General features: G+C 41.8%; 1 protein-coding gene across 1 annotated transcript in view; it reads left to right on the forward strand.

The window, feature by feature from the left end:
* Positions 1-27,680, forward strand: part of CRIM1 (cysteine rich transmembrane BMP regulator 1) — a 309,698-nt gene that overhangs the window by 206,136 nt on the left and 75,882 nt on the right. Inside the window, exon 8 of the mRNA XM_077811884.1 lies at positions 11,504-11,632. Within this exon, the coding sequence (XP_077668010.1) occupies positions 11,504-11,632 (129 nt within the window). The remainder of the gene's footprint in view (positions 1-11,503; positions 11,633-27,680) is intronic.

Consider the following 27,680-nt stretch of genomic DNA (forward strand, 5'->3'; position numbering starts at 1 on the left):
TTGCCTCAGACTATCAGAGCAGCCAGGTGAAACAATAAACCTCAGAGAGATTTGTAGCTGGGGAGGGCAAGGGAGACTACTGTATGTGTTGGGTGAGGGAAGCAATCAATAGGGCTTGCCAGCAACAACATATAAATGATCAGAAATCGCAGTCATTTGCCACAGATTTCACTGCCCTGAGTGGACAAAAGTTTTGCTTCTCTTTCTCGAAACTTCCCTAAATTGTATCTAATGAACTTTTGGTGCATCCAGGGCCTGTGTAACCACTAGGTGAACTAGGCGGCTGCCTAGGGCGCCAAAAAGCAGTGCCCAAAAGTATTTTTGCTTCATCCAAAACGGGATGGGGCACAGTTCGGTCCTTTCCCCAAGCCACCTTCCCCCATACCAGGGTGACCCTTGCTCTCTGTCTCTTCCACACACTACGTTGGGCAGCTCCGTCCCATTCTGTGTGCAGGTTGCATTATGGCAACTCAGCTGGGCATGCAAGGAGGGTTCATCTTTGTTCCTTTCTCCTGCCTGGGGCAAATAAATCAGGGAGCCAGAATCAGAGGGCTTGTGAATCACCCCCATTGGAAACTTCCAGCCTCTCTCTGCCGGGGAGAGGTCCGCAGCAAGGCGTGGCTGCTTGCACTTTATCACAAGCCCGTGCCTTGGACCCGAGGCAGGGCACATCTTCTCACGGGCGAGTGGGGCTGGCTCTCCGGCGACCTGCCTCGGTTGCATTTCCCAGGCACTTCCCTTGTCTCTGGGGAGGGGGGGAGGGAGCGAGGGAGCAAACCGCTGGAGAGGAGGAGGAGGGAAGGAAACACAGCGATGGAGGGAAGGCAGGAGAGGACGCAGGGGACAGGGAACGTGGGGTCGGAGGGGAGAGGTGGAGAGCCCAAGGCTGACCCTCCAGGGTGTGTCTCTGTCCCACCCCTTCCGCCTTCCTTCCCTCTGGCGCTCTACTTCTCTACATTCTGGCTGCGCTTCTGTGTGTCCCCCCCCCCCCCCCCCCCACACACACACACACCCCCGCTGCCTGGAGCTCCGCAACGTGCGGAGAAGAGCCTCTCCAAAACGAGTGAGCTGCTGAGGTCCCTGCGCCTCGCCGCAGGCTTCCCCTCTCTCCACCAGGGTGCTCCATCCGATTCCACTTTGCATCCAGCTCGGCCTCGCTGCAGCTGCAATCTTCCTGGGAGAGAGAGGTGTGTGTGAGAGAGATTGCCTGCCTGCCTGGACTCCTCACCATGATGACACTTGAATTTGGTGATTTATGTGTCATCAGTAGCACAAGCACTAACTACCACTGCCTCTCCCCGTGACCTCTCTCCCGCTTCACCTCCCAGCTCCCTGGCGGAGCAAAGTTCTCCGAAGAGGCTGCGTTGCACAGTTCTGAGCACTCCCTTTGCTACTGCAGCAAGGTGGCGCGAGGGGCGCAAGGTGGAAGTTTCGCCTAGGGCGCAAAATATCCTTGCACCGGCCCTGGGTGCATCTTCATTCTGGTAGTATATGCAGCATTGTAATTATGGATATGATTACACTGGCTCCCTCTTCTTTTGGTGAGGATTAGTTGACCAGTCTACATTAGTTATTAACAGTTAAGAGCACTTGAGGGTGAAAGGGTATGGCTTTGCATTTTATCATCAGCCTTTGAGGATTGAGGATTCTATGCTTTATAAGTAAGATTAACTGAAGAACTGCATAAACAGTTGTCCAGAGTAGTGGAAGGAAGGTGAGACATTTAGTGAATTGTTTGTTTTGAACAACGTATCTGTTAGGAATGGAAATTAATAGAACTATTATGTGCTTTTCAGAGGGTAAACAATCATCAATAAGCTTTGTTTTTTCTTTGTTACCCTCACTTGATTTCTGTGTTGCCCCTGCACTGTGTGTGTGTAAACTCCCAGGCCCTAAAAACATCTTCTTTTTGTTTTGTTTTCATAATGAGAAGTGGGTGTTTCAGTCTCACTCAAATTTTGCTGAAAGCAGTCTTTCATTTTCATCTGAACCCACTCTGTCTTTCTGCTGTATTTGTTTCCCAGACCTCATGTCTCAGCAGGGTACACAATTATACCTGGATAGAAAAGTTATTCTGTTGTATGATTGATTTATTTTTTGCATTTAATTTCCTTGTTTGCATTTAAGTAGGAAAAATCTGCCTCTTTGATAATGTTATCGTGTAATCGGCCAGTGTAGGCTATGAGGCTCATATCTATCTTAGGCAAATGGATTAATTTCATAGGTTTGCTGCTGTTGTTTGATAAGAGACAGTTTTCTGGGCAGGGCAGCAGCACTTCGGTATTTTATTAAAAGTATCTTTCTCTCGGGGGAAAAAATGAAAATTTAGGTTTTTTTCTGCATTGGTGGTTTGCCCTTGTTACAGCTATTTGTTGTCAGCTATCGGTGTGGCTGCACTGTTGCAAACCCCTAGTGTAGCCAAGCCTATAGACTGGAAAAGCCAATATAAGATGTGATTTGCACCGTTGCATCCCACCCTGATTTCAAGCTGAGCTGAGCTGTATCAGCGCAGATCATGGCTTAGAGAGTTTGACTGTGTACGTTAGGGTTCTACACTGGTGCCTTTACCTTGGTGGTTGACCATCCATGGCTGAAATCTCCACTGTAGACAAGGCCTAAGACTGTGTAGAACTTGCAGAAAAACTTGCAAAGTGACCTTAAAAAAATAAAATTGCAAATTCTTGACTTTCTTGTATCCACTCTTATTTTCTGTTGTGAATTTTGCTATGTGGTTCGAGAAAATATTTACACCATCCTTCAGCCTGGGAGAAGCAGCCACTGTCTTGATGAGCAGGGAGATTCTGTAGTGATTTCACATGAGGGTGGGGGATGGAGGAGGACTTAATTAGGTGCTGCATGAATCTTAGGACATACCTACTGAGTGTTCTCAAAGACTTTTTTCCAATTATTTTATTTTTATTTTTTGCAAATTTACTCTAACCAAAAAAAAATCCTTCATGAAAGGGTAGCCAGATGCCTGGTTTGGAGCTTTTTTCCTAAACTCTTTCAGTTACTGTACAAAAAGTGACCTGTTTTTTTAAAGTGAAGAATGTATGAATGTCAGTCTCCCATAAATCAAAAATGGATTAACAGATTTTTCTCATATTAAAAAAAAAAAAAAAAAAAAGGCTGCTGAGATGAAGCATAGAAAGTTTTAGCCTCCGAGGAGAATTTTTTCAGACGGTTATGAGCATGTGAAAACAAGAGGTTATGGTGGATGTAACCTTAACTAGAGCATTTCATGGCAGTGAAACCTATATTATGAGGATTCCTTTTCACCCTAGCCACTCCCTCTTTTCCTTTCTGTCCCCCCTTTTTCATTGCTTCTATCTACCATTTAGTTCCACTTCTAAAATATACAGACTACACAGTTTTCCCACCCATTGTTCATCTGTGCACTCGATCTTTCTTCTGCAGTTTCTACCAAGTGCAGCAGTGAAAGGCTAACCTAGATCATATGACCTTCTGTGCTTTTTCAAGCTTAACTACTGTTTGCCTATTCAAATAGCCAGAAGACTGGCAGCAGCAGAGCTGGCTTTATTTGTTGAGTCTTGTCTAGTGAAGTGAAAAGGGCTGGTACTTTTTTCTAGCTACATTTTTGTGGGGGGAGTGGGGAATGAAATTATTTCTTTTGTCCTCTGTTTGCAGCTCATTGAGAATCAGGCATGCATATAAAATTACTGTATCTCAGGGCTTACCTTTTTGGACGGGAGGGAGGAAAAACAGATTTGTAAGCTTGTCTGGAAATATTTGGGATGCTTAGGGCAGGCACAAAAGTGGGAGATAATAGAATAATAAAACACAACAAATGAAGGATTAGCAGAAGTCGTTTTAACTAGTGTAGCAGTAGTTTTGTTGTCATGTGTAAGAAATAACATGCTACTGAATGTTTCAGAGTGGCAGTGGTAATTTTTCAAAAGTATTTACCAGTTTACAACAGAATCAGAAAGCAAACCTATTGTAACTTTCAAGGGCTACAAAATACAAAGTATAGAATTGATTTTTCATAGATTTTTACTTTATATGTAGGTGTAATTTATGTGTTTTAGGGATGAATTCAAAAGGAGGAGGACATGAAATCCTCCCCTGCCCACAGTCCATTCTTTTATGTCCGCGTGGTACAGGTGATACAAAAGTTTCCATGATAATTTTCAGTGAATTCCTACTTTCGGTTGTATTGATTAGTTGTGGCATTTATAAAGGTCTGAAACAATAGCTGTTCTTCTAACACAACACGCTCACTTTAATATTTGTTTTGTGTTCCATAAATGAGCATTTCACTCATAAGAAAAATAAATACAAAACTAAATGGTATGTGTAAAGTATCAAATTGAGAACAGTAGTGTGTGGCAACTAACTTTATCCTGCACCATTCAAGTTAAGACAAGGTTCTGTGTAAATGAGATATTCTGTTATTTAAATAGCATTACCCTCTTGTCAGCCACTCTTCCTAAAATTTCCAGTATTCCCTAAAATGGGTGACCACTGTGTGGCCCTGTAACACTTCTAATCTACTCCTAACCCAGTATTCTAAACCACAGTAGAAATGTTCTCAGACAGCTCTCTGTGCAAGACCCATTACACAGTGAAGCAGCTTCATTTATTTGCTTTTGTTGTGCTATGAGTTTATACAAAGGCAGGAGATGAACCCAGCACAAAGCATAAACAACATTCTTTTGGCACAAAATGAAATATTGTCAAGAACAACAATGGATGGACAACATTAAGGCTTTAAATAAATATTCATTAATTTACAAGGACATTATTAGATTACTGTATTTATAAATACCCCTAAAAGATGGAAAATTCATAAATTAAGATCCTTCAATCAGTCTTAATTCTTGCATGAGATCAACAAATGAGTTTACAATATCCTTCAGTCACTTGACAGAGATTCCAGAGTAACAGCCGTGTTAGTCTGTATTCGCAAAAAGAAAAGGAGTACTTGTGGCACCTTAGAGACTAACCAATTTATTTGAGCATGAGCTTTCGTGAGCTACAGCTCACTTCATCAGATGCATACCGTGGAAACTGCAGCAGACTTTATATATACACAGAGAATATGAAACAATACCTCCTCCCACCCCACTGTCCTGCTGGTAATAGCTTATCTAAAGTAATCATCAGGTTAGGCCATTTCCAGCACAAATCCAGGTTTTCTCACCCTCCACCCCCCCACACACAAATTCACTCTCCTGCTGGTGATAGCCCATCCAAAGTGACAACTCTTTACACAATGTGCATGATAATCAATGCCTAACTTGATAATCAAATGGCCTAACTTGATTATCATGCACATTGTGTAAAGAGTTGTCACTTTGGATGGGCTATCACCAGCAGGAGAGTGAATTTGTGTGGGGGGGTGGAGGGTGAGAAAACCTGGATTTGTGCTGGAAATGGCCTAACCTGATGATTACTTTAGATAAGCTATTACCAGCAGGACAGTGGGGTGGGAGGAGGTATTGTTTCATATTCTCTGTGTATATATAAAGTCTGCTGCAGTTTCCACGGTATGCATCTGATGAAGTGAGCTGTAGCTCACGAAAGCTCATGCTCAAATAAATTGGTTAGTCTCTAAGGTGCCACAAGTACTCCTTTTCTTTTTGACAGAGATTGTAGCTTCTGAGAGATCACCAGCTAAATGTATAGGTTTCTTCATACACCTAGCTGAGATTATCTTGCATTAATTCTGCAGCAAACAGTCTACTTCAGGCACTTTATACAGATTGTACCTCCCACAGAAGCCTTCTCAAAACTTCCAACTAGTATAAGCATGGTGAATAGAAGTCTGTGGTCCATAGGTGCTGACTCTGTGGGTGCTCTGGGGCTGGAGCACCCACAGGGAAAAATTGGTGGGTGCTCTGCAGCCACCGGCAGCTCCCCAGCCCCAGCTCACCTCCGCCTCCTCCCCTGAATGCACCTCTGCGTCCTGCTTCTCTCTCTCTCACACACACACACACAAACACACCCAGTGCTTTTGCCGCGAAATTTCGCACGGCCAGTGCTGGGAGAGAGGTGGGGAGGAGAAGGAACGTGGCGCGCTCGGGGAAGAGGCAGGGCCGGGGCCAGGATTTGGTAGGGGTGTGCTGTGGTCTAGAAAATAGGACATTAGACTGGGAATGAGGAGAGTGGAGTTCAGTTCCTCACCCTGTTGCTGACCTGCTGTATGTGGACTTAAGTCACTCCATGACTCTCTGCTTTGGTTTCCTCTTCCAATCTTGTCTGCCTGGTCAATTTAGATTATGAACTGTTTGTGTCGAGAAATTTCCCTTACTGTGTGTTTGCACATCCCCTAGCCCAATGATACCCCCATTCTCAATTAGTGCCCCTAGAGCTAATACAATAATAATAATGACAATACTTGAGTAATTTCAGTGAATGCTAGCTATTTTTCTCACTGACTTTACCAGATGTGCCAGCAAAGCTTGAAAATTTCTAGGATGATAGCTACTGGTTTCACAGAAATTGTAAGCTCTGGCAGTTTCACCTTTCATGCTTGTAATTTTTATGAACTGTAGCTATTAGTTTCATAGAATTCACAAGCTTTGCTAGGTGTGTTAGTAAAGTTGATAAATTCCATTAACCTTAGTTATTTTTGCTATTGGATTTACAGGCGTCACTGACTCTTCAGAGTTTTTTTGCATGGATTCAAAGATAGAAGTTACAAGAAGAACTGTCAGCATAGGTGAACATAAGAACATGATAGCATTGTCTGAAATGCTTCCAGTTCCATGGGCAGGGCCAGTTAGACAGGCAGAACTGCAGGGTCTCAATGCGTAAGATGATTGGGGGGGGCGGTTAGATTTATTAGCAACTGAGGAAACTTTTGGGAAAGAGGGAGCCTATACAGGAAGGATGGGCTCCACCTAAATCAAAATGGAACCAGATTTCTGGTACTTTAAATTAGGTCGTAGAGCAGTTTTTATACTAAGGGCTGGGGGAAAGCCAAAGGTGTGGAGGAGCACATGGTTCGGAGAAAGACATCCCTTAGGGGAGGATCTGTTTAACAGGGATTCTCTGTGTCCTAGTAAGGAGGAGAGGACGGAAGACGATAAAATATGGGTAGGATCTGATGAGATACAGTCAAATGAAAGTGTCCCATTCAATTACATCATGTAATGGCAGACAGCTAAAAAGTGGCAAGTTTTTAAAGTACTTGTATACAAATGCAAGAAGTCTAAATAATAAGATGGGTTAATTAGAGTGCCTCATTTTAAATGAGGATATTGGTATAATAGGCATCACAGAAACTTGGTGCAATGAGGATAATTAATGGGACACAGTAATACTAGGGTACAAAATATATTGGAAGTACAGAACAGGTTGTGCTGATGTGGGAGTGGCACTATATGTGAAAGAAAGCATAGAATCAAATGAAGTAAAAATCTTAAATGAACCAAACTGTACCATAGAATCTCTATGGATAGTAATTCCATGCTCGAATAATACGAATATAGTAGTTGGGATATATTACCAATCATCTGACCAGGATGGTTATAATGATTGCAAAATGCTCAGGGAGATTAGCGAGGCTATACAAATAAAAAGCTCAGTAATAATGGGGGATTTCAACTATCTGTATATTGACTGGGTACATATCACCTCAGGATGGGATGCAGAGAGAAAGTTTCTTGACATCTTAAATAACTGCTTCTTGGAGCAGATAGTCCTGGAACCCACAAAAGGAGAGGCAATTCTTGATTTAGTCCTAAGTGGAGCACAGTATCTTGTCCAAGAGATGAATATAGCTGGACTGCTTGGTAACAGTGACCATAATATAATTAAATTTAACATCCCTGTGGCAGGGGAAACACCACAGCAGCCCAACGTGGTCGTATTTACTTTCAGAAAGGGAACTACACAAAAATAAGGAAGTTAGTTAAACAGAAATTAAAAGGACCACTCAAAGACTATACGGCCATTGCGGAGAAACTAAATTAATTCTTTGTGTCGGTCTTCACGGCTGAGGATGTGAGGGAGGTTCACAAACCTGAGACATTCTTTTTAGGTGAAATATCTGAGGAACTGTTCCAGATTGAGGTGGCATTAGAGAAGGTTTTGGAACAAACTGATAAATTAAACAGTAGTAAGTCACCAGGACTACCCAAGAGTTCTAAAGGAACTCAAATGTGAAATTGCAGAACTACTAACTGTGATTTGTAACCTATCATTTAAATCCGCTTCTGTACCAAATGACTGGAGGATAGCTAATGTGACCCCAATTTTTTAAAAGGGCTCCAGAGGTGGTCCCAACAATTATAGGCCAGTAAGCCTGACTTCGGTATTGGGCAAATTGGTTGAAACTATAGTAAAGAACAGAGTTCTCAGACGCATAGATGAACATTTTAAGAACAAGATAATTTGTTGGGGAAGCGTCCAACGTGGTTTTTGTAAATGGTGAAGCATGATTTCCCATCTGTTAGAATTCTTTGAGAGGGGTCAACAAACATGTGGACAAGGGGGATCCAGTGGATATAGTGTACTTAGATTTTCAGAAAGATTTTGACAAGGTCCCTCACCAAAGGCGTCTTAAGCAAAGAACTGTCATGGGATAAGAGGGAAGGTCCTCTCATGGATTGGTAACTGGATAAAAGATAGGAAACAAAGGATAGGCATAAATGGTCAGTTTTCAGAATGGAGAGAGGTAAATAGTGATGTCCCCCGGGGTCTATAATCAACATATTCATAAATGATCTGGAAAAGGGATAAACAGGTGGCAAAATTTGCAGACGATACAAAACTACTCAGATAGTTAAGTCCAAAGCAGACTATGAAGAGCTACAAAGGGATCTTATAAAACTGGGTGACTGAAATTCATCTGCCATTTTGTTGCTCAGTGTTGATAAATGGAAAGTTGTGCACATTGGAAAACATAATCCCAATATATACATATAAAATGATAGGATCTAAATTAGCTGTTACCACTCAAGAGAGAGATCTTGGCGTCATTATGGATAGTTCTCTGAGAACTTCCACTCAATGTGCAGCAGCAGTCAAAAAAGCTAACTGAATGTTGGGAATCATTAAGAAAGGGATAGATAAGAAGACAGAAAGTATCATATTGCCTCTATATAAATCCATGGTACACCCACATCTTGAATATTGCATGCAGATGCAGTTGTCTTCATCTCAAAAAAGATGCATTGGAATTGGAAAAGTGTCAGAAAAAGGCAACAAAAGTTATTAGGGGCATGGGATAGCTTCTGTGTGAGGAGAAATTAATAAGATTAAGACTTTTCACCTTGGAAAAGAAATGGCTAAGGGGGGATATGATAGAGGTCTATAAAATCGTGACTGGTGTAGAGAAAGTAAATAAGGAAGTGTTATTTACTCCTTCTCATAACACACAAACTATGAGTTACCAAATGAAATTTAATAGGCAGCAGGTTTAAAACAAACAAAAGGAAGTATTTCTTCACAAAATGCACAGTCAACCTGTGGAACTCCTTGCCAGAGGATGTTGTGAAGGCCAAGACTATAACAGGGTTCAAAGAAAATCTAGATAAATTAAGGAAGGATAGGTCCATCCTGTTAGCCAGGATGGGCAGGGTTGGTGTTCCTTGCGTCTGTTTGCCAGAAGCTGGGAATGGGCGACAGGATGACTCACTTGATTCCCTGTTCCGTTCATTCCCTCTGGGGCACCTGGCATTGGCCACTGTTGGAAGACAGTATACTGGGCTAGATTATCTTTGGTCTGACCCAGTGTGGCTGTTCTTAAGCTCTTAATTTAAGAGGTCCACAGACACTCAGAGTATGCTTACACTGCATCTGGGAGTGAGGCCTCCCAGCCTGAGTAAACAGGCTTGTGCTCTCAGGGCTTGAGCTCATGGATTAAAAAGAGCTGAGTGGATGTTGCCATTCAAATGCAGACGGGCTAGCCACCGAGGTCAAGCCTACTGGATAAGGTTGGCTTGATCTTGGGCAGCTATCGCGAGCCACTGGAGCCACAATGTCCATACAGTTTTTTTCGCACACTAGCTTGAGCCCTGTGAGCATGAGTCTGTCTTCCCAAGCTGGGAGGGACAGTTCTGGAAAGCAGAATGGGAGGATATAAGTAAATGCTTCTATTTTACATATTTTAAACAAAATGAGCCAGAACACTAGTAGTTTTTGAGCTGTTTGTTTTTGAGAGACAGGTGATATTTCTGGGTTTTCCTTTCCACTTTCACTTTGTTTTAATTTCAACTTGCTTAGATTTTTATATGCTGTTTCATCTGCTGAGATGAAACTGCAGTTTAGTTTAACGCTCCATTTCTGCAAAAAGTGACTCTCATGGCTAACTTTATGCACTCTGAGTAGTTCCCTTGAATTCACTGGGCTACACATGGCACAAAAAGTTAAACATATTCATAAGTCTTTTCAGGCTCGAGGTCTAATTCTGTAGTTAAAGTTGCTAAGTGGCTTTGATGCAACCTTCTAATGGACACTGGAGGGAGAGTAAAAGATGGCAAACTTTTGCCTATGATTTCATTGGAACTGCTGCGTGAAATAAGGGTTTACAGGATCAAGACTGGTTTAATAATTGGTGGTTTTTATATATATAATCAGTATTTCTAGTTTAAACTTGGGATACAAATACTTTGCTACCATCTGGGCTTTTGTGAAAACTATTAAATGTTTTAAAATGCAATCGAAATACTAAGTATTGCTAAAAGATGAAAAAAAAATTCTGGAGTGGCTGGTTGCAATCCCATTATTACTGTTGTTATTTTTCACTTCAGACAGGGATTTTCAACCTCTTTGTTCTGTATGAAAAATGCAGCATATCTTTCCCAAAAATACAACATTTTATCCTCTGAGTATAGAATGAATTTTCTGAGAATGTACAAGTACTGTAGATCCATTCATTTGAATCAGATCCCCACCCCCGTATTATCTTAACAAAACAGTGTCCCTATATAGTTTAAATTCACTGAAATTTTGTGTATTGGCTATATTTGAAAAAAATAGGAATAAATCATTTTTTGTTATTCTTCATAACTGAAAGTTTCGCCTTCAGCAAGAGCTGAAGAATAATCTCCGTCAGATTTCCCCAATCCACACATCTTTATCTGTGCCCTGTAGTGACATCATAAGGGAGGGAGGAAAAAACTCTAATGGTTCTGGAAAAATCAGTTTAGTGTGATCTGGGACTAGGAACACTAAAAAGTGCCTTAATCGTAATCATTATATTTCTATGTGGTTTGTCATAGGGCAGACTTAAGGTTCTTTATGTTCCCTAACTGTGCATTTCCATACCTTTAAGACGTTGATATTAAATTTAAAAGAAACCCAAATTCTGAATTTCATGGGTTTATAAAGCTTGTTTTTTGTGCTAATTGCGACATTCCTGTAATATATTTACCTTAAATCGTTGATATGTACTCTCAGCCGTAGCAATCTTGAAGAAGCTTTTGCCTGATAATATGATAAAGCTTTATATTTTAAAAATATTGCAAGAAGGGAGTGGTTATTTCTAACCAATTATACTTACTTGTATTTATTTCTTTTTCTTATTTATTAGAACCAACATACATCACAATAAGTCCACCCACATGTGAGATTTTGGTGAACTGCACATTGACTGAGAAAGACTGTATGTACAGTTTCAGACTGGACCAAAACGGTTGCCGCATTTGTCAGTGCAAAACTAGTGAGTACAGAAATCATTGTGGTTCATACTGTTTTTTATCAAGATGTGGTAAAATCCTTTGTTTATTTTAATGTTGCGTAAAATCTTGGAAGTTTGAAATGGAAATCAGTACACCCGGTACATTACAATAATTCACTGTTTTAGGATTGATTATTTCCTTTGATAATTATTTTGTTTGTAAAAATACAATTGAAGCATTTATTTGGAGAAAAAACATTAAGTATTACATAGACTTAACTAACAGCTAAGGAAAAAAGGTAGGTAAAGTTTTGGGCTTCTCCTTGAAAATATCCCCTTGGGAATTCTCTTAGAACTTTGATATTTCATTTTTTCTCTACTTTAAAAAAAAATGGGTTAGCTTTGATAGAAATAAAAGTGTTTGTTCAGGTGTGTAATCTTTATAATTTTTTGCTTTTTGAAAAAAATCGTTATAAATGCAGTGTTCATGTTTTCTTGGGTTTAGTATTTGGATGCCTGCCACTTCATATTTATATCACAGATTCTCATCTGGCATGTGACTTTTACAAGAAAGATATAACTTTGTGTCTTGGGAGCACTGTCCATATATCAGTCATGTTAGCATCTTCATAGGGAAACAGCAGAACTTGATTCTCGGTACACATTTCATTGAGAGTTTGTAGCATACAACTGAAAAATAAAATTTGAATCACTCCACAGGGGACGTATTATTTGAAACCTCTGCACGCACAAGGAGAGAGAGTTTGCAGTGTAGCTGTCAGTCTACCTTAGGAGTTCTGCCAAGGAGAGAAACTTTAAGCCAGTGATGGACAAACTTTTTGGCCAGAGGGGCACATCAGGGAATAGAAATTGTATGGTGGCCAATGAATGCTCACAAAATTGAGGTTGGGGTGTGAAAGGGGGTGAGGGCTCTGATGTGGGGCTGGGGATGAAGAGTTTGGGGTGTAAGAGGGTGCTCTAGGCTGGGACTGAGGGGATCAGAGCACGGGAGGGGGCTCAGGGCTGGGACAGGGATGCAGGAAGAGGTGCAGGTTCTGACTGGGGGTGCAGGCTCTGGGGTGGGGCTGGGGATGAGAGGTTTGGGGTGCAGGAGGGTGCTCTGTGCTGCGATTGAGGGGTTTGGAGAGCGGGAGCGGGAGCAGAGCTGGGGCAGGGGGTTGGGGCATGGGGAGAGGCTCGGGGTGCAGGCTCTGACCGGCGCTTACATCAAGCGGCTCCCAGAAGTAGTGGCATGTTCCTTCTCAAGCTCCTACACGGAGGCACGGCCAGGTGACTCTGCACGCTGCCCCATCCTCAGGTAGCTCCCATTGGAGCGCCAGAGGAGGCCATTGGAGCGCCTAGGAGCCAGAGCGGGGCCATGCTGCAGCTTCCGGAAGCCACGTGGAGCGGCCCCCAACCCGGTACCCTGTCTGGAGCGCCAGAGCAGGGCCAAGCCACATGGTGTGGCTCCCGACCTGGTGCCCCAGCTGGAGCAGGGCAAGCCCCAGACCCTGCTCCTCAGCAGGAGCTTGCAGGCCGGCTTAAAACAGCTCGCGGGCTGGATCTAGCCTGCGGGCTGTAGTTTGCCCACCCCTGCTTTAAGCTCTGTTGGTGGCATCACTGGAGTCCTGACAGTGGAGACCGTCAGAGATGTTCTGAATTAGTGCATCACTCTGGTCCCCTACCCCTGTTTCCATTCTAACTGACTCCACTCACCTTCTAGGCTGAGCTGGATGATTTCAGGTGCCCCAGCAGATCAAGGATTATGAGGGACTTGTGGTCTTGGACGTCCTGCAACTTCCAGGTGGAATTTTCTACCACAAGGATAGAGGTGTACTTGTAGACTGGGTTTTGCGAGCAGAAGCCAAAAGAACCAATGGACTGATCCAAGCCCAAGGAGGTTATTTAGAGGAGTTTGTTTATTTCTCTGATGGTGGTAGAGTGTAAGAGATTCTAACAAAGAATAATATGTAAAGTAAACAATAATAGTGGTAGCTCTGACTGTTTATTTTTTTTGAGAACCAGTTGTATTAACAATAAAGAAAAGCTCCCATTGACTTCAACAGCAGCAGGGATGGATTGTATATCTATTTCCTGCCTTTTGAAATCTGGACAGAAGTTTCCCTTTGCTTCTTAAAGCAGAACAAATCACTTGCCTCTGCCAAATCTTGCATTGGCTGGTGCAGTGAGAAGAAGCAGAAACACTCCTGGAGGAGTCCATGCTCCCTAGGGAGACCTTTTGCTCAAAACAGGGGCAAATGTGCACCTTGCATAGTGCTTGCTGAGTGCAGCAGCTATGGGTTCGAGTCTGAAAGCTCTTTCTAAACAGCAGACCATGCCTCTTTGAGACTTTGGAGTACAAGTCAGCACATTTTTGACTTCTATCATCCCCATACTACATGCATGGGAAAGAATAGGGGTCCCTAAGTCCACATCTACACTTACAAGCTTAAAGCAGCACAGCTATACCGATCAACTGTCCCGCTGTAAGATCACTCGTATAGAAAGCTCTCCTGTCGACATAATAAAACTATCTACTTGAGCAGTGGTAGGAATGTCGGCGGGAGAGCATCTCCTGCTGACATAGTGCTGTGCACATGAGCGCTTATGCTGGCAAAACTTCTGTCAGTGGTTTTTTCACACTCATGAGCAACCAAAGTTTTGCCAAAGTATGGGGTAGTGTAGACATGGCCTAAGTCCTCCCCACTACTTCTTGCACAGTAGTGCAGTAGAACATAGGATTTTACCTCTAATGAAGTATAAAGAAAATATTGCTAAAGGTCAACCAAATGCTCTAGCGTTTTTTACCTTTTGAAATCAAATCTGTATTCTGAATTAGAGAACTGTTGCCAGTTTTGAAGCCCAGTCATGCATGCAGAATATTCAAGTATGTCATGCAATCCTGTCAATGCTAGAATGCTTCTGGGAGATTGCATTGTGGCAGGCTGAGAATTGAGACCTGCCTTCCTTGCAAATGATATGAAGCTCAGTTCCCACTCATGAAAGCAGAGAAGAGCTGTGCTGCGGTATTTCTATTATACTATAGATTTTAATTGCTCTTAAAACCAAAGTGTGAAATCTAGTATTCTGTTGCTATATAACTTACTGGCAGGGCTTTTTTTATCAGACAAAAATCAACTCATTTATGTAGATATATCTCTGGTACTGTTTTAGTGTATTTTCCCTGGGTAAAAGAAAAAAATGATTCCACCACAGAAGTTAAATAATAAGAAAATGTATACACTAGTATGTTTGTAGCTACACACACACACGAAAAAACGAGTGTGGAAAAAATGTGGCTGTTCAGCACTTCTGCAAATTAGGCCCCAGGTTGAGCACCCAGGGAATAAAGCAACGTATAATTAGTAGCCACTTGTGAAAAGTTTTGGTGAAAGTGACTTTTGCCCAGCATCACCTAGCAAGTTAATGGCAAAGGCAAGGATAGAACTGAGTTCTCCTGGGTAGCAGTCACCTGCCTTTAAATAGAAGATCATCCTCTCTTTTCCTGTAGTCCCCTACCACTTTATTGACATGGATTACAACTTCCAGACAAAATGAGGCAGGAATCCTATAAGCAGCCTAATTCATTCCACACCCTGATTAATTTCTTGAACATCATCCATCTTGAATGAATGAGGTAGGGGTATTGTAGAAAAAATAGTATCTGATCATGTAATTAAAGACTATCATACGGATATGCACAATGGTGCTAAAATAGGTTGAACCTTAAACCTAGCATTTCGGTTTTTTGTAGGTGCTTGATTTTGCTATCTCAATAACATTATTTTAACATAGTGTTTTTAAGGGCAAAAATACATTGTTATGTGCAACAATAACAGTTTATCCTTGGCATGACTGGGCGTAGTGGTCACAGTGGGAGCTCGGAGTCAGGAGGCCAGCTGGGTCTGGATACCAGGAGACCAGAATCTGAGACAGGCCAGAGGGCAAACCAGGTGTCAGGAGACAGGCAGAGTCAGGAGGTCAGTCTAAGACAGGCCAATGGGCAGGCTGGCAGTCAAGATACCAGGGGGTCAGTCAGGTAGCACAGGGGAGGCAGTCCTAAGCAGGGAAAGACCAAGTTGCAGGCATGTCTTCCTGTTCCTCTGCTTGGTTTAAAGAGAAGCCTTGGAGTTTCGCCCACCAGATCCCTTGACTAGAGTCCTCTGCCAAATCTGAGCTTCAAGTTCTGGTGACTGTTTGCAGGTCACTGGGTGGCGGTTTGGAATGTACGGGCTCTTAAAAGTGCTGTGTCCTGGGATTCGAGACCCATGGCCCCTGAGAATCTCAGATCTCTGAACAGCAGGGTTTGAATCCTGAATCTTTAGCACTGCAATTGAGACAACTTCCCCTGGAACGAAAGGACTAATTTCTTGAGTTGGCAGCAGGAGAAGGCAGTGTTCATCTATGGACCCAGAATCGCTGGGTTACATATGCAGGACTGGCCCTAACTAACAGATGGCATAGCTAAGAACAAATATTTGCTAATGTTGTTAAGTGTCTGAGACTTGGATCTGCCATGTAAGATTTGGGTACTGTTTCTGGCTTGTCTAACTTGTGAGACCTTGCTCAATGATAGAGGTTGCGAAAGGCACAGAATTATCATCATCAATTTACTGAAGTGAGTCTAGAAATCAGGGTTTCCTGGTTCTCAGCATGATGCATGTTCTCATAATCCTAAGGGTATTTGGCTTGCTGAAAAGTAGACGAGTCCTGGCAGAGATAGGGTACCCTTATCCTTCAGTATAAATGTCATTGGTTAACAAAGGAATTGAACCTCTGACAATTAATTATGAAAGATCATGAAAAAATGGGGAAATACCAGAATGCTGGAAAAAACGTAATGAGATAAATTCTTAGAACTAGAAAAGAGTGATCCTGACAGTAAATGTATGGTAAATTTCTAAATTCAATCCCTAGTAAAATAAAATACAAATATTATCTTTAAATAAACACCTAGAGAATAATGAAAATATACACATTCAACAGGATGGGTTTGTATTATGGTGAACAAATCATACTGGAGAAACTTGATCTCTTTTCTTAGTATAATTACAAAAATACTCTAAGGGGGAGGAGGAAGAACAATAGGTGGTAACACTATACTGATTTTAGTAAAGAATATATGCCTCATGAAATCAAACTAGCAAAATTCATTCAAACTGGCTTGGATGTGTGAGGATTGTCACATGGAACAAAAACTGTAAGAAGGACTACAAAAGCCAGGTTACTTGCTAGTAAATATTTCTTCAAGATATTGCCGGTACATGTCCACATTCCTGGAGCCATATGTACTATGTAAATCCCAGAACTGTTTAAAGCAATTACTTATTAGGGCCATCTGCACTCAGTACACTCATGAAACATTTTATTTAAGCAGGGTTTTCAAGAGTCTCAACACTCCAACCCTCCGTTTTCATCCATGTATTGGAAATCAGTAGAGAAGGAGGAAGAGTTAATGTGGATCGGTGGAGGCAATATATTCAGAAAATTCTGGTTACTGTTAAGTACCCTAGTTTTCTCCTTCATAAATTTCCCTGCCAGTTCCCCACCCCTGCAGATGAACCAGCAGTAGCAATCCACACTAAGAGGATGGCTGAGGAGTGCTTAATTAAAAAGGTACTGAAAACAGCTCTCCTGAAATATGATCTAGTCTCAACATCAAGAGAATAATAATGGGTAAAGATATGTAGGTAGCTGCTTGTAGCCACACTACAAATCTCAGAAATGGACACTATACAAAGGCATGCTTTAAATGCTGCCATAGCTCTTGTTTAATTAACATTAGGACCATCTGGTATCTGAAACTTTGTCTGCAAATTAGAAGACAAAATACAAAACAAAAGCTTTTACACCTCTTGGATTTCTCTTCGAAAGACATAAGTAGCCTGGATGATTTATAAAAAGAATGGCTGTGTCTAGGTAATGAATGAGAGCCTGCTTCACATCAAAATTATGGAATAAATGTCTGCCCATGAATAAAGGGATCAGGAAAAGAAACATGGAAAGAAATGCACTATCTATAAGAAGAAATTCTGTGACCACTTCAGAATTTTAGATTGGCCAGAGCACCAAAGTGTCTGTGTGAAAAACAGTAAATGGAAGATAAGCTTATATCTAAGTTTAAGAACACATACCAGAGGAGACAGCAATTAAGAAGTCAATTCACAAGGCTAAATAATAAAACTAGGATAGAGGTTCAAGTGGAAGGTCCTTTATGGATTAAATTCCTTTATGGAATTTCTGAATTAAGGTCCTTTATGGAATTCTTTGTGGACTAAATTGAATCTCCTTTAGGCCTGATTCTGAGAGTATTGAACACCCTCCCAAATCTTGTTGAATTCAGTGGAAGCTGGGCATGCTCAACACACCTTAGGGTCATGCATTGGCCATTTGTTTGAAGTTCTGTCTGACAAGCTATGATCCATTGAGGTGCCATGCCTGTGCGGGGAAAAAAGATTCCATGCTGATAACTATTGCAGCTAAAATAGCACTTGTCACTGTTACAGGGTTAGCTGCACTGCTGTCCCCTTTCAGGTCTCTCTGAGTGTCCCCCTGTAGGTGTTTATACCATATGCCTTTAGCTATCAGTGGGCGGAATTCCACTGTTCTCCCACTCTTAGACCGGGCTCTGGGCTACAGTACCATGTGTATCAACCATTCTTGCCCTGCGTGTCCAACTGAGTTTGGGCACCTGCAGTTCTTCCCTTTAGGAGGCTGACCAGTAATACAGTGATCAGGCAGCCTTCTTAAAACAAAAATATTGTTTATTTTAGCAGTGGGAACAAAGCAGATTTGAAAAGAGTAAACACTCTACGTGTGTGTATCTTACCTAAATGTTTAGCATCCATTGATGGCAGACTAGGCTGTCCCAACTTTTCAGACACTTCTCAGCAGGGTCCTGGACCTTGGTCTAGTTCCCTTTAAATGACTACTGCCCTCTCTTGAGAGAGGGTCCCTTTTTAAATCCCTGCTACAGTTCTTTTGTTCTGTCCTCATGGGCCTTTTCCTGTCCTATTTAAAATCAGTTGTTCTTCATATGCTGGTCCCTGTGTGTATTCTACTCTGGGTACTCCTGTGCACCATGTGCCTAAGAAGATTTTTGCTAGTAGTGTCTGGTGGTCTGCACTCTTTCCCTTCTTGTGCTTTGATCTGTGAGTGTAAGGCGCAGTTCAGATTGACCGCCTCTCCGGTTCCTTCTTACTGCTCCGTGGTCAAAGATAGAACCTTCCAGTGTCCACAGAGTTGATTCTCCTACATTGAACATGCAAGTATTATAAATTCTAAATAACATATATAAAAAAAGTCTTAGTTCAGTTTAAGTAGTTAGATTTCAGGGAACACCCACACCACATGCACACAGTCTTCCCAGTATGGGACTCCAATTATGCCTGGGACTCTGGGCATCAAGAACTGCATCTCCTGCCCTGTTTCTTCCCAGTCAGCAACAACCATCAGAGGTGCCTCTGCCTCAGAGAAGCTTATATGTCTGCTAAATGTAGCATCTGTCACTCCTACCTACCCTGAACCCATCAAATGTAGGAGGTTCAGGGTTAGGAAATACCTCATGGAACAGGCTCTGGGGTCCCAGTTGGATCTGGGCTGGGCAGACCCCTCCCCCCCATACAGCTGGCTGAGAGATTGAACGCATTACCCAGCACTGCCACTTTGGATGGAGGGACAGGCAAAGGTAGAGGCAAGTACTTCTCATCTCAGGCTCACCACCAGGGCAAGAAACCCTCTCTAGGGTTTACAGAAAAATACTGCTCTATTTCCACTTCTGAGAGGGGATCTGATTTGCCCATGTGCTATTGAGGTCAAGTGACTCTTCGCGCCTGGTTCAGGGAAGCTCAAAAACCCATCAAGGTTGTGGTTAAGAGACCCTCCTCTTCAGCACTTTCTGTACTGAGTAAAAAGAGGCATGAGCATAGATAGAGCCCTGCTAATCCGCTTTATATCCATGGACCATTTTTGCAGATTGCAGATCAGATGCAGATAAAAATTTTGTATGTAGAGCCCTGCAAGTCTGCAGATATCCGCTTTATATCTGCAGATGCAGATATCAGTGGGTCATTTTGCAGATCAGATGCAGATACAAATTTTGTTTCCATGCAGGGCTCTGAGCATAGACTGGTATGACCATTGGTAAAGGCAAAGAACTGACCACCATCCATACATCATCAGCACTGACACGCACTTGTGAGCTGACACCAAAAGTTCAAAGAGAGTAGTCACTTTGTGGTGATGATTACACAGCTTTGGAGAAAATCAACATCTTTTCAGATCTGAATCTGAGCTGTCTGTCAGAACTGATTCTTACAAGGAAGATCATGACGCTATCAGTCCATGAGCTTTATGAAAGAAGCTGGTCTGCTATTCCCTCTTGTGGTTGGGATATTTCCTCAATGGTTTTGACAGCACTGTCTTTGGTGATGGAAGCCCACATTATCTTCGGCAGTTCTGCTATGGGAAAAGGACAGTGTCACAGGGTGGGCTGTTGCTGCATCCACCTCCAACCATGTGCTGCCATGCCATACTTAGTTACGGGGGTTTATTCTTTTAAGGCACTGGTTAACAAACAGAAGGCAGTCTTAAGTCAAAACCTGGCCCCCAGGCTTTAGGGCCACCCCTCCCAAGGGTCTCCGGCTTCTGGCAACTTTCTTGCCTCCTCCAGCTCTGATCCCCTCTTGGAACTGCAGCTGTGGGATTGCTTCCTTGATTCCCTGGCCCCATTGGCTCCATGGACTCACCACAGGACTTAACTCCCCTCCAGTGTGGCCTTTGCTGCTCTGGACTCAGCCTGCCTCAGTCCTTCCTCCCCCTAGCTGCCTAATAGCAGCCCTTTATAGGCCCAGGTATAGCCAAGTGCACTGTAATTAGCTGGATTGAGCCCAGCTGCTCCAGTCCAGGAGAGCTGGGCTCAAGCTGTTCAGAGTCCAGCTACCCTGTGACACTCATCACCTTCTCCAAGAGACATCAACCATGATGGGTCTCAGGAGATTCTAGAACCTCTGACGCAACCTGTGTAAGATGGGGTATCCTCTTTAGAACTGATAGTAACCTATGCCTTGGAGTCCACTTCAACCCATGCTGGATCCTTCTCCATACTATCCACTTTGGTTACACTATAAAGTTCCTCTTCCTTCACCCTCCAAAAGCCCGTTCCCCGTCCCTTTTCAAGGACCACTCTCATGAGATGATACTTTATAGGAGGTAGACTTGCTACTTCTAAGGAGAGTCATAGAGCCAGTACCATCTCAATGTTGATGAAAGGGATTTTATTCCAAATATTTCCTAATCCCCAAGAAGAAAGGAGGATGGAGACCCATATTAGATCTCCAGTACCCTCAGTACCTTTATCAAGTGTGACTTCCTGCATGAACAACACAGGCCATAAGACTTCCACGAATTAATTCCTGCTTCAATTCCAATAGATGTGGGTGAACTAGAGCATATCTCTTAGGGGGGAGAAATCTGTCACAGCTATCATCAAGCTCCCCCTGCTGGACACTCACCAGACTGCTGTGTTTGGAGTCCACATGTTAGATCTATGTACTTTTAAGCTTTCCTGAGCCTGGATCTCTAGGCGCACACTTTTAGTGCAGATTCTTTTTCTAGAACCCACTTCTGAGACTGCTGTGGTCCAACTGCCTAGGTCCTGTGACTAGAGTCCATTCTCTCCACCCCCTCCTAGTTGCTTAAGCACATCCTTCAGATTTCCAACCTTGTGGGCACTCTTGTTGACAATTAACTTCTTCAGGGACATGTGATAGTTGAAGTAAACAGACACAGGTTTTACAAAGGTTTCTAACACAATTACTCTTTACTTTAAACAGCACAAGAGATATGTAGATCTAGGTTTAAAAAAACCCACCTATATGCTCTTTCCTGTCTGTTTCCTCATTACTCTCGAGTATTCTTTGTGATTTCATTAGTTTTCTAAGGCATTCAGGATCCCCTCCAGAACATGGAGTCTCTCACTCTGACCACTGCAGGCAGATTCCTTCAGTCTCTGTTGGTCCTACAATCAAAAAGGCCCCCTCTGCTATGAAAGCATGCCCCTTTGTTCTCTCTCCTATCCCCAAAGCATCCTTTTTTTTTTCTTTTCTTTGAGGGGAGGGATAGCTCAGTGGTTTGAGTATTGGCCTGCTAAACCCAGGGTTGTGAGTTCAATCCTTGAGGGGGCCATTTGGGATCTGGGGCAAAAATTGGGGATTGGTCCTGCTTTGAGCAGGGGGTTGGACTAGATGACCTCCTGAGGTCCCTTCCAACCGTGATACTCTATGATCTATAAGCACTGGTTTCCTTACTCAGGTTGAAAAAGGCTAACACTGGCCCTGTAACTATTATTTGATTAATTTGATTTCACTCCCTATGATCTAGAAGCCACGTCTGTCCAGCATTGGCATGTTCTAGAGGCAACTGTTGTAGCTGTCAGACTAGGTATAAACTTGTCCTTGAAGTATGTTATATCCAAGGCTCCCTATAAGGATTTTTTGAAAAATATTCTAGTTTTATCATTTCTTGTACTGCTTGTGTTTTAGTCAGTCCCAGCTGTATTCCAGCTGCTGCTAGCGTTTGTCATAATTACATCAGCTCCTGTTTAGCAAATGAGCTTCAGTTATATTGATGCATTTTTCTTAATTCTCCAACAGCCTGTGATATGGTCTTTCTAAGACTTAGCCACATCACCGCATTGTTAATGTAGACTGACTCTGTCCATCATCCTTTATAAAACATTTCTAGACCAGAACTTTTTCCAATATGGAAGCCAAAGTATGTGTTACTTGTGGAAGTGGGCCCAGGTAGTGAAATTTGGATATAAAACCATATTCAATTCCACACTTTTCAAAGTTCAGGCATATTCATATTCATGGTTCTAGTATGCCCATTACATCAACAGTATTACAATGTTTGGATCTGGGTCCCCACTTTCCCAAAGTTAAGGGGGATTCAAGCTCGGTGTTTTGGTTTAGGCCAATCTGAAGTTAAATGTACACATTTTTTTTTTATTTTTGTTACTTAATTGTGTGTGTCTAAATTCATCTGATTAATCCAGTTTTGTAAAATATTGTGCCTCATATCTCATTATTTTTCTCAGTAATGCTCCTACATTATATTCTCACTGTGTTCTTTGGTATCCACGCACATTCTGAGTGTCCTGATACCTTTATTACACATGCTATTGAATTCACCCAGTCTGTGGGCTACATTTGGCTATTACTTTAGTTCACCACTATCATTCTTATAGACTAACAAACGTATTGGAGCATAAGCTTTCGTGGGTGAATACCCACTTCGTCGGATGCGTGTAGTGGAAATTTCCAGAGGCAGGTTTAAATATGCAAGCAAGAATCAGGCTAGGAATAACGAGGTTAGTTCAATCAGGGAGGATGAGGCCCTTTTCTAGCAGTTGAGGTGTGAACCAAGGGAGGAGAAACTGCTTTTGTAGTTGGCTAGCCATTCACAGTCTTTGTTTAATCCTGAGCTGATGGTGTCAAATTTGCAAATGAACTGAATCTCAGCAGTTACTCACATGAGGAAATAAGGAAACAGACCAACAGAGCCAGACGTGTACCCAGGAGCCTCCTGCTGCAAGACAAACCCAAGAAATAAACCAACAGAACTCCACTGGCCATCACATACAGTCCTCAGCTAAAACCTCTCCAATGCATCATCACTGATCTACAACCCATTCTGGACAACGAGCCCTCACTTTCACAGGCCTTGGGAGGCAGGCCAATCCTCACCCACAGACAACCCACCAACTTGAAGCATATTCTCACCAGCAACTACACACTAGACCATAGTAACTCTAACTCAGGAACCAGTCCATGCAACAAACCTCGATGCCAACTCTGCCCACATATCTTCACCAGTGACACCATCACAGGACCTAACCAGATCAGCCACACCATCCCCGGTTCATCCACCTGCACTTCCACCAATGTAATATACGCCATCATGTGCCAGCAATACCCCTCTGCCATGTACATCAGCAAACTGGACAGTCCCTACGTAAAAGGATAAATGGACACAAATCAGATATTAGGAATGGCAATATACAAAAGCCTGTATGAGAACACTTCAACCTCCCTGGACACACAATAGCAGATTTAAAGGTAGCCGTCCTGCAGCAAAAGAACTTCAGGACCAGACTTCAAAGAGAAACTGCTGAGCTTGAGCAACTGCTGTGCTGGAAATGGCCCAACTTGATTATCATACACATTGTAAGGAGAGTGATCACTTTAGATAAGCTATTACCAGCAGGAGAGTGGGGTGGGAGGAGGTATTTTTTCATGCTTTGTCTGTATATAAAAAGATCTTCTACACTTTCCACAGTATGCGTCTGATGAAGTGAGCTGTAGCTCTCGAAAGCTTATGCTCGGATAAATTGGTTAGTCTCTAAGGTGCCACAAGTACTCCTTTTCTTTTTGCGAATACAGACTAACACGGCTGTTACTCTGAAACCTGCTGAGCTTCAGTTCATTTGCAAATTTGACACCATCAGCTCAGGATTAAACAAAGACTGTGAATGGCTAGCCGACTACAAAAGCAGTTTCTCCTCCCTTGGTGTTCACACCTCAACTGCTAGAAAAGGGCCTCATCCTCCCTGACTGAACTAACCTCGTTATCCCTAGCCTGATTCTTGCTTGCATATTTATACCTGCCTCTGGAAATTTCCACTACATGCATCCGACGAAGTGGGGGTTCACCCACGAAAGCTTATGCTCCAATACATCTGTTAGTCTATAAGGTGCCACAGGACTCTTTGCCACTTTCACAAATCCAGACTAACACGGCTACCCCTCTGATACTTGACACTATCATTCTGTTTCGCATTTCCCTTAACTCTTGTCTCCAAGGCACCTGCACTCTACTTAGGGCATGCATTAACAATGAATCATGTCCTTCAGTTGAATGGTATATGTACTCCCTGAATGTGCCAGGAAATTGCTTTTCCCAGGCTGCAATTGCTGCTACCTATCTAGTCTGTTTTGGTTTTGGACCACATTGGTATTTCACTGTTTTAAAAATAAATCTAATCATCCCCAGCTTTTCACTGGTCTTCTCTCCCAGAAAAGACTATTTACTGTAGGAGCTATTTAAAAAATAGTTTGTCTTTACCATTATGCTGTATCCTCCTTAATCTGCATGTTACCTGCATCTCAATCAGTTCTTCATAGGCTTTCATCACCTCTTTTTTTCATAAGTGTTGTTTTCTGCTTCAGCTCTTTCAAAATCTTCCATGTCATCAGTATTGATTTTGCTCCTGTGAGCAGTACTGTCTGTTTCTAAATGCTATTTTTTTTAGTCTTAACTTGTTTTGCACTTCAGTATGCTGTGCTATCATTCTATCCATTGCCCCTATTAAACCTCACAGCTGTGTCCGTATCTTCCATTGGCATTCAAATCTTAGTGTCCTTTAAACACCTCTCCTGATAAGCACACCATTGCAAAGTGATTTTTCTTTTACCTTTTGCACAGTTTTTACCATATGATGAAAAATTTGTATGATATTTCCCACCAAAAAGGTTGCACTTTGTCCCAAGTTCACTCTTCTTGATTAGTTATTTTCTGAACACACATTTCACTTTCTGCTTCTAGGGCACAAGCCCAAATTTTACCCTATGTTACATCAATGCAGCCCCATTTATGTCAGTGGGTTATATGGCTATAGTTGTGGGCTGAATTTATCTGCCGTCTCTTACTATTTCAGTCTTTGTCCTTGATTTTGCAGGATATTCCTCAAATGTTACTCTGTGCTTTTCACTTGCTCTCTAGCTTCTCAGTTTCTTGTATTGCCTTCCAGGGCTAGCTGTGCTTTTCAGAATGCCAAATTCTGCAATCTTCATTTATAATGAAAAAACAATGAGGAGTCCTTGTGGCACCTTAGTGACTAACGAATTTATTTGGGCATAAGCTTTCGTGGGCTAGAACCCACTTCATCAGATGCATGGAGTGGAAAATAAAGGAGCAGGTATAAATACATGAAAAGATGTGAATTGCCTTACCACGTGTGCAGGTATAAATACTTGAAAAGATGTGAATTGCCTTACCAAGTGTGAGGTTAGTCTAACGAGACTAACACACTTGGTAAGGCAATTCACATCTTTTCATGTATTTATACCTATTCCTGTATTTTCCACTCCATGCATCTGATGAAGTGGGTTCTAGCCCACGAAAGCTTATGCCCAAATAAATTTGTTAGTCACTAAGGTGCCACAAGGACTCCTCATTGTTTTTGCTGATACAGACTAACACGGCTACCACTCTGAAACCTGTCACCATTTATAATGAGTTCACTGTGACTGCTTACCATGAGTAAGGATTACATGGGCAGCCCTGAGTAAGCACTTTTGTACCTTGTTGATGCTATGGATCACCTACTCTCTTATCAAAGAGGTTTGTGTGATCACATACTTGCAAAATAATACTTTTAATCTCAAATCTATAATAGAATTGTCAGTGACATAAATGGGCTGCTGTACTCAATAATGAAACACATGGCCCGCATGTACTGTATATCCGATACCTTTTCATTTAGAGAACACTATGGAACAAAATTGATTTTGATGCCTAAACTATCCAGTCTTTTCACTAACAGTTCAAATACATTGTACTTTCAACTGCTTGAACCACTGCCATCATTAACATGGCAACTTTTTGCTCATCTGTGGTTTTTTTAGTTTGTTTTGGTTTGGGGGTTTTTTGTGCTCATTGACTTTTAAGTGGAGTAAAAAGTCTATCTCAATATTTACCATTTGCTATCCATGTTTCCTGTAATTTTCAGAGCTTTTAGGGTTTTAATTACTTCTACTGTGCTCTGCTTTTTGCTCTTCTGTTGATTGTTTGTATGGGATTGCTCTCATACAAACACACTCTTGCAACACATGTGTAGTCAGTGCTGTTAGACATTGAACTATGGGAATATGTAGAACATTCCTTTTGCTGAGTGAAATACATTTTTTGAGCTAACCCAGAAGACTTATTAGTTTAAAGCCACAGTAAAGGCCAGATTTCTCATAGGAGCTACTTTTGGGTGTACAGGTGCGAGCAGATTCTTTAGCAACATTCTGTCTGAATCATAGGAAGGTAGAGACCAGTGCACCTGCGTGGAGGTGCTTTCCTTGCACCAATGGTATCTCTGTCATTAAGTTTGCCATTCAACCATTAGGGGGGTAATCATTTCACCGGAGCACAGATTCATCACAGGAATCAGAATTAAAGCTAGTAGTCAATATTGCGTTTAGAAGAAGACGATCATCCAGACATATAGGTATGCCTACAGACTCAAAGATGATCTGCCACTACAGCAAGGCATTTGTTAAATAATTTTGGTGCTGTGGCTTTGACTGGAATGGAAAATTAGTGATTTGAAATAAACAAAAAGGGTATTTCATTTATAAAAGCAGGAAATTAGTGGTATGAATGCTTGCTTTTGAAGAAACTGCTAGAAATGTAACAAAAAAGAAGCTGAGAGCTGGAATCATTACAAAGGAAATATTTAATTTAAGGAATGTTACTCAGATCTTTATTATTGTGAATCAGAAATAACCCATTGCACACTTACGGGTTTCCTCATGCAATTTGTGCATCTACATGCATCAATTTATAAGGCTATTCTCAGAATAATGTATTCAGTCAGAGAGCTGGGAAGATGTTAAGTGTGAAAATCATTGGGATCAAATCCATTGTCTTTTTGGGCATCAGATGTTTGTTAGGGGATATTTTACCTAAAATTACAAAGTTAATTCCAGAATATCATGCTGTTAGAAAATGTAAATATTTTGAAATTCAGATTTTAAATATTTATTCAAAAACATAATCCTTTATTGTAGTGTACAATAAAACATTTAAAACTTGTTCCAACCTTTTCTTTTCCCTTGCACACAAAGTATGTTTAATAAAAATGCTGATTTACAGAAATTTGACTAATGGGAGTGTTTGAAATACATAGAGTTCTCAGAAGGTTTTTCCATAGATTTTAATTTATCTATTTCAGTATTTTCGATCAATAATATCCTTCCTGTCAGTATGAAAGCCTTTTGATAACCTGATTTATGTTAATATTAAATGGCAGTTCAATAAC

This window comes from Eretmochelys imbricata, chromosome 3 (genome assembly GCF_965152235.1).
Source record: "Eretmochelys imbricata isolate rEreImb1 chromosome 3, rEreImb1.hap1, whole genome shotgun sequence".
Lineage (NCBI taxonomy): Eukaryota > Metazoa > Chordata > Testudines > Cheloniidae > Eretmochelys > Eretmochelys imbricata.